General features: G+C 42.3%; 1 protein-coding gene across 1 annotated transcript; it reads right to left on the bottom strand.

Moving 5' to 3' along the window:
- Window positions 1-1,896: 1,896 nt before the first annotated feature.
- On the bottom strand, window positions 1,897-7,080 carry LOC139455656 (cartilage matrix protein-like). Its single transcript, XM_071237213.1, has 7 exons — window positions 6,970-7,080; window positions 5,482-5,522; window positions 5,244-5,257; window positions 3,909-4,469; window positions 3,276-3,299; window positions 2,521-3,087; window positions 1,897-2,012 (listed from the first exon to the last, which is right to left on the bottom strand). The coding sequence occupies exons 1-7, from the start codon at window positions 7,078-7,080 to the stop codon at window positions 1,981-1,983; spliced, it is 1,350 nt and encodes a 449-aa protein (XP_071093314.1). The 3' UTR covers window positions 1,897-1,980.
- Between the last annotated feature and the right edge of the window lie 337 nt (window positions 7,081-7,417).

The raw sequence follows: 7,417 nt of genomic DNA on the forward strand, positions 1-7,417 counted from the left end.
CTGGAGTGATACGGTCAGCTTGCAGTATCGTTACAGTACGGGCTACAGTATTCTGCAAATTTGAAATTTATCATATTGTAATGTTTCCTTGATTTGACTTTAAAGGGTATTTTCTTACTTCAAAAGGTGGCTTTTAGATAAAAAATCACAACTGTATGTAAACAATGCAGTGAATAATGAATAAAACTGTCTAAGGATAGCGATTCTAAAGGTCCCCCGAGGGCTACGGTTGTGGTTGAAGGACGAAACAAGAAATAATATTACGCGTTGGATCAGTTGATGACCGCATATCAACATACGTCATAGCAGGAATGACGTCGTATGACATGGGATTTACTCTCCTATCGTTGAATAACTCAGTTTCTGTGTCACCGAGAGCAGACTTTATTCATACTACAGTCAGAGTCTACACATTAAGACTATATGCGTATTTCGGTAGTATTTCGGTATTGCGTATTATAATCCTTTATGTCGGTTACAATGGGTTTATGGTTCAACGTGCAGGCATCGAATCCTAGGGGTAACAAACGGTATGATCCGTGGCATGTGTGAACATACACCTACTCTGGATTGTCGCGGATGTAATAGGATATCTTTTATAATTGGAAAGTCTGATCACGTGATATGCAAAATAACTCTTTCATCACAACGTCGGAGTGTGAATCTGATCTATTTCTGGCGTGAAATAGACAATCTGTCATCTATCAGGGGCCACCTTCACAACGGCGCTGTACAAATATAGTACTAGTGGCCTTAACCAGCGACACCTGTTCCATGAAGGCACAAGTAACTTTACCGACACGTCCACGTGAAAGAATACAAAAAACAATTCTGTCTTCACACACACCTACAAATTTGCAGATGCATACTAGCACACACGGCCAACATTACTCCAACGCGGGGATTTCATTATGGCTGCCGTGGTTCCAATATTCAAACACGGTTTGTCATAAATGAGAGACACCATTAGTGGAACCTAAAACACAACTTTTCAGTATAATTACTCCTATGTTTAAGAGTCAGAAGTCAGTAATTACCAGACAGGATGACGGAAGGAAAAGAGGGGTTCATTGTAGTAGTATGAAAGGTGTACGGCTAATTGAACCTCAAAACATGTGCATTAGGTGAGGTGAAATGGGGTTTAACGTCGCGTCCAAGATTATTGCACTTAAACCGTGACGCGCACGTGCATGTGTGGTTGTGTGTGGCTGTTTGTACTAGTCCTGACTGATGCCGAGTTACAGTGCTAGCCCACTGAGATACCATGTCACAGTTTAACACGAATACCCCACTCAGACACAGAATACTGAGTCCGAGCCAACCAGTCCTTGTTTTAGCCCCTTAATGCAGAGCACCAGACAGGGTAACAACAAGTACCATCTTCTAACGTTTTTTGGTTATGACGCGGCCGGGGATCGAACCTCAGGGCTTTTACACTAGACCACGGAGGCGGTCTACATGTATATGAAGTCGATCCATTCTCGATACTATTACATAGTCACGTTTTACCATCTGAATTGACACAGTGAATGATTATCAACACCTATCCTCTGAAATGCCATTTTGGGGAGTGGGTACGCAAAGTTGCCCGCCTTAACCGTGCCAGGATCCGCAACAATTAAGATTTTTGCATTATCTGCATCATACATGTACTGCTTGGTTTCATCAAATGGTAAGCGATTTGAGACGTGCTTTCCTCAAAGTTTACTACTGAAATACTGTTCCAAGCTGCTATCAAGCCCATTCATTCACTCAATAAGACTATGTTACCCTCAAGAACAGAACAAACACGGACGATGTTCAACTCCGGTACATTCTTTATGTGTGCCCTCTGACAACAACTGATAGTGGCAAAAAACAACTCTGACTCACTTCTACACAGAAAAACAAATAAGATTAAACGTGCTACCACTGTCGTGTTTATTGATGATGAAAAGAATACACTTTGTCTTCTGGTTTGCACAAAACATCCATCTGGTCCTAGACACCGCTCGGGTGGAACTTCACACTTGCTGCAAGAAGAAGTACACTTGTGTACAGTTTTGCCTGATAACATAGATTTATGCAGGAATATACAGGACGGGTAGTGTATAGCATGAATTTACATTACGTTTTTGCAGTACAGTAACTCTTCACGCACACACACACACACCCCAAACGAAGTATATATGTGTATATATATATATATATATATATATATATATATATATATATATATATATATATATATATATATATATTCCAAAATTAGTAGTAGTAGTAGAAGAGAGCAAAGATTTATAAATCGAAAAACATCCAATCAACCAATTCGCAAATTGTATTTTTTCTGGCCTTCGTTGCTTTGTCAATAATGGATACATAAAAGTAAAACGCATTACTAACGAGATGGACCTACGGTAGGGTCCCAAAGTAGTTCGAGACAAGCGGAGTTAAACCAGTTGTATGGATAGGAATATTCCGTGAACATAGAAATGACGGTTTACAGGTTTCCGTTCCCTCCTTCTAGTTGTATGAACATACCAATTGTACATGTCTTGTCGTCCAGCTCCTGTCTGATTGTCTCTAACGCCTTGTAGTCAGCTACTGTAAACACCCGGTCCTGGTCACCAGCAATACCTAGAAGCTCCTTCTGGGATAGGTTCAGGCCCACGCCAATGGCGAACATGCTGATACCAGCGTCTCTAGCCTTGGCCGCTTCCTTCTGAGTCTTCTCCCAGTCCTGAGACTGTCCGTCGGTCATCACGATGGCGATGTGAACTGCATGGGCACGTTGTTTGGGCAGCATCTGTTTGTCCCGCATGAACTCAATGCCTAGGCCTGTGTCGGTGTAGTCGCCAGCGGTGTAGGGGATGCTTGTGATGGCGTCCACGACGCCAACCTCGTCGTTGTAAGCGTCGAGATCGAAGGCAGTGTTGTCATAGGTGCCACGACCGTAGGTGATGACAGAGAACCTTGCTCGCTGGGGTGAAACCTCGAAGGTAGTGACGAAGTTCTTGATGAAGTCCATCCCAAGGGTGAAGTTCTTGTCGCCAATACTTGACGAAGCGTCAATGACGAAGGAGATATCGATGGGGTTGTCACGGCACACTGTGTGGGAAAGACCGTGAACAGTTAAGTGAGTGAATGGGCCAGACATGTAGTGTTTGATCACTAATGACAAGATTGTGGGAATGGTCTGCAGCTAAGTATGGTAACGTAGTGTTAAAGTATGGGAGTTACACCACTCGTTCCTTTGAGGTTGTGTAGAAAGTGGCCATGAATGGGATTTCGCTTACCTACTGGTGGCTCCGGTGGGTTTTCTGCAACATAAAACATTACATCACTAGTATGGGCTATTTCAAGATATTTTTCTCCAGTGCAATATGTGACTGGTTTCACACGCGTAATTTAAACCTGATAACTGGAAATGGTTCAGTCTGTTTTCGTGAAGTCACAGAACTATAAATCTGTGTGTTTTTTTTCAGAATGTTGAAAATATTGAGGCCACCTCTTTTTTAGCTCGCCTTTTTCCATTACAGCGGTACGGGTGGCGCTGTGCAAGTTGCCTCCCTTAGCTATGCCAGGATCCGCAAGTCGAGGGTTGGGATCAAATATTCGACCCAGTTAGGATCCTTTGTCAGCACCAAATCTATGCCAGTGGGATTCGCCAAAGTGGTAAACACACAAATGGCGTGTCGTTATATGACTAAAATAGTTTTCTTACGGCGTTTATCCACACACACACACACACACACACACACACACACACACACACACACACACACACACACACACACACACACACACACACACACACACACACACACAAACAAACACACAAACAAACAAACACACACACACACACACACACACACACACACACACACACACACTAATGCATCAACACACTCACTAATGCATCAACGTACCATCGCATGTCTCAAAGGCGAGCCTGGACCTAATGGTACCGAGGAGGTTGTAGCTGGTAACGACAAACACGTGTTCATCCACGCCGGCGATGTTCCTCAGCTCCTCCTCTGTCACGGAATGGCCGACCCCGACAACAAACATCTCCACCCCGGCTTCTCTGGTGATACGAGCCTCAGTCTCCGTTACCAGGGGTTTCTGGGAGTTGCCGTCGGTGAGGACGATGCAAACCTTTCTCAGCCCTTGGCGAGCTTGTGGAAGGAAAGTTTCCCTCATGTACTTGATGCCGGCCCCAGTCTCAGTAGCCAGACCAGCTCTGTACGGGATGTTAGTGATCGCTTTTTTCAGGTCCACATTATTGGCGTATTTATCAAAACTAAAAGCATCTTCTGTGTATACCCTGTCGCCATAGGAGACGACAGCCACCCGCACCATATCGGGTTGGACTTGGAAAATGTCAACAAAATCTTCTACGAACCACAGTCCCATGGTAAAGTTGTCTGGCCAGATACTGGACGAAGCGTCGATGACGAAGGTAACATCCATTGGCTTCTGCCTGCATGCTACATGAAAGATTCAGGGTATAAACATTATAGTTCAGATATGCAGGCAGTATTCGATGCTAGGGTGTTTCATTTAAACTGTGACACAACTGTGCAACACTCATGACGGCATTGCGGATGCGATGACGTCTTAAATAAATACAGAACGGACATGATGGCAGAATTTGAGAACAATCGAATTTAGGAGAGTTTTCGGTCAATTATTTTCATACATATATTTGGGGCAGTGACGTTTTCTATTTTAACTTGGGGCAGAAAATACATGATACAAAACGCAGTGACAAGTCCAGAAGATATTCGTTGAAGATACAGTTGTAAAATAATGTATAAAACAATTATAGTGAACTTGATAGTAGCCTACCATAACCCGACAAGATCTTACATGCTGATTACACGTTAATGTATTTTGTTGTATCGAATTTTAGGAACCAGCACGAATTTTTCAGACTACGTGAAGAGAGTGAACTGATGATGTCAATAACATTCTGTGAAAATAATGATTTATTGATTATGTCAGGAGACTGCAGGGTTTTGTCCAGTGATCGCTGTGCAGAGCATCATCATTTGCCCTTGCGTAGATTATCTGGTTCATGCTAGATGCTGATCCATGGTGTGTTGTCATCTGTCCTACCTGGGGTCCGCCGGAGTGACTGACATTTACGGCCTGCGCCTCTTTCGGATTTCCTCCCACATGAAGCTGACACACCGCGATACAACTGGCATACTGTTTATAGCAGCGTTAAACATAACGCACTCACTCATTATTATACTCACCGCTTTCGCAGCTCCTGTAAAAGAATTGAAATGTGTTCAAATTACATCGCTATTCAAGCAGTTGTTGAAATGTGAAGCAAGAGGTGATATGGTTTGTGACAAAGTTCATTTGCATGTGAACACTGTGATATGTACTGCAGAAAATATTGCCTGTATTTTTACTCAGTCATTCATTTCAAGGGAGCGAAAAGAAGGCCCTTTTCACACAGCGTCCTGTTAGAGACGGGGCTGTACTCACTTGAATTCCACGGCTGTTTCCTCCTGCCATGACGCGACCACCTGCAAGTACATCTGTATCCAGTGAAACCTCATTAACTCAAAGTGTGGGGGCTAAAGTATCATGCCCTAGTACCCGTACTTCCGGTAGTGGGGTGCTAATATTAGACCATGGTTTCAATATGGAGTTTATCAGATTCATAATTTTAGACTGTCTGAAGCGTTGCTAACACGAGGTTAGGTGCGGTGAAATGGGGTTTAACGCCGCTTCCAAGATTACTGCACTTATATAGCGACGTGCATGCACGTGTGTGTGTGTGTGTGTGTGTGTGCTTGTACAAGCCCGGAGTAATGCCGAACTTTTAGTATATATATCGAGTCAACCGTACTTCCAGTCAAGAGGGGTGGGGCTATTAGACCAGTGTACACATTATGATAGATATATCCCGTTATTCGTAACTGACTTAACTGAAGCACATATCCTCAATGGTACGTTTATATTGTCCAACTTCAAAACCATTTCATCGTCAATTGTGTATAGTTTACCTATCTGTAACACGTGCTGCGTTACTGTTCTAATTAGACGCGTGGGCTTATGAAATTCACCATGTCCCTAACTGTGTAAAATGTCACCTTTGTTTGACTACAGGCGTTTTATATCAGTTTCAGGACGGAACATTACATGTGTCTGTTAGAAGCAGTTTTAGGACTTCTCAAAAACTCCGTGTAGCTTCTAATTCAGCAGATCTGCAACAAGGATTAAACAACACTTGTCTGTTAGTATTTATTTCATAGTTGGGAATCGAACCCGGGTCTTCATCGTGACGAGCGAACTGTTTGACCACATGACTACCACAACCCCTAATTACGATGTAAGCCATTGATGTCTGATGTCGGCCATTTGTGACAAGTTGGTTTCAAAGAGACGAGGCGACGGCCTTTGGTTATATTATGTCTAAGCAGTAAAGAATTGGGAGGCGCCATGTATTAGAATAGATAGAATAATCACCCTAGACAAGGTAGATATGAAGTTTTTGTGCATGATTTGCGATTTCACTTTAGAAACAGCGATACTAGGCGAGGGGTGCTTACGGAGTGTCTGGCCAAAGGTATGATAGGATAGTGCATTTCTGACACTCGCCATATTAATTGATCTAGAAATATTTAAGCAACAACACAAGGGCCTATAGTCCCCTTCCATTCCGCCCCCTTCACTACTAAGTCATATGCAAGGATTTTACGGGTGCTTCAAATGGCCTAGGAGTATAAGTGCACGCGGGCTAAAACCAGTTACTACTCACTAGTCGTCGTTTGGTTTTAAATATTCAGATTAAAATTTGAAATGTATAAATATTACTAACCATACACCTTTTTATATTTAATTAATTTCATTCAAATCAAATATTGAACATATCTGCGCCATGTCACAAATCCTTCTACAGTTCTTTTCAATTTATGAAATAATATAATCTTTACACCATCCTAAGTGTGTACGGTATTGTCTACTCACACAGATCGCCAGAATGATGACCTTCCTGAAGACACTCAGACCCATGGCTGCTGCTCGGTGGCGATGTCCAAATGATAAGTAGCCGGACGGGGCTAGGTATTTATATGTCATCTAATAATGCTACCATTGACCCCCGTTCCCCGTTATTTCCACTATATTTATTCAGTGTCTAAATACATAATTACCAACGGACATTCCGTACAATGAAGTACTATGTAAATACACGTGTGACAACAAATTGAAACCGTTCATATTAATTACGTAGCATTACATTGCAATGCGATGCAGATGACCTTTCCTGCATATTTATTTTATAATTAACAGCTCACATATAACAAGTTAAAACTTTTTTTGGTACTTGTTCCTCTTTTCCCCTGTCGAAAATACCGTTTATGTGCATCGTAATTAAGTGGTATGAAGTAGCTAACAATATTATTATACTATTAAA

This window comes from Haliotis cracherodii, unplaced genomic scaffold, assembly GCF_022045235.1.
Source record: "Haliotis cracherodii isolate W230 unplaced genomic scaffold, xgHalCrac1.p SCAF_11, whole genome shotgun sequence".
Lineage (NCBI taxonomy): Eukaryota > Metazoa > Mollusca > Gastropoda > Lepetellida > Haliotidae > Haliotis > Haliotis cracherodii.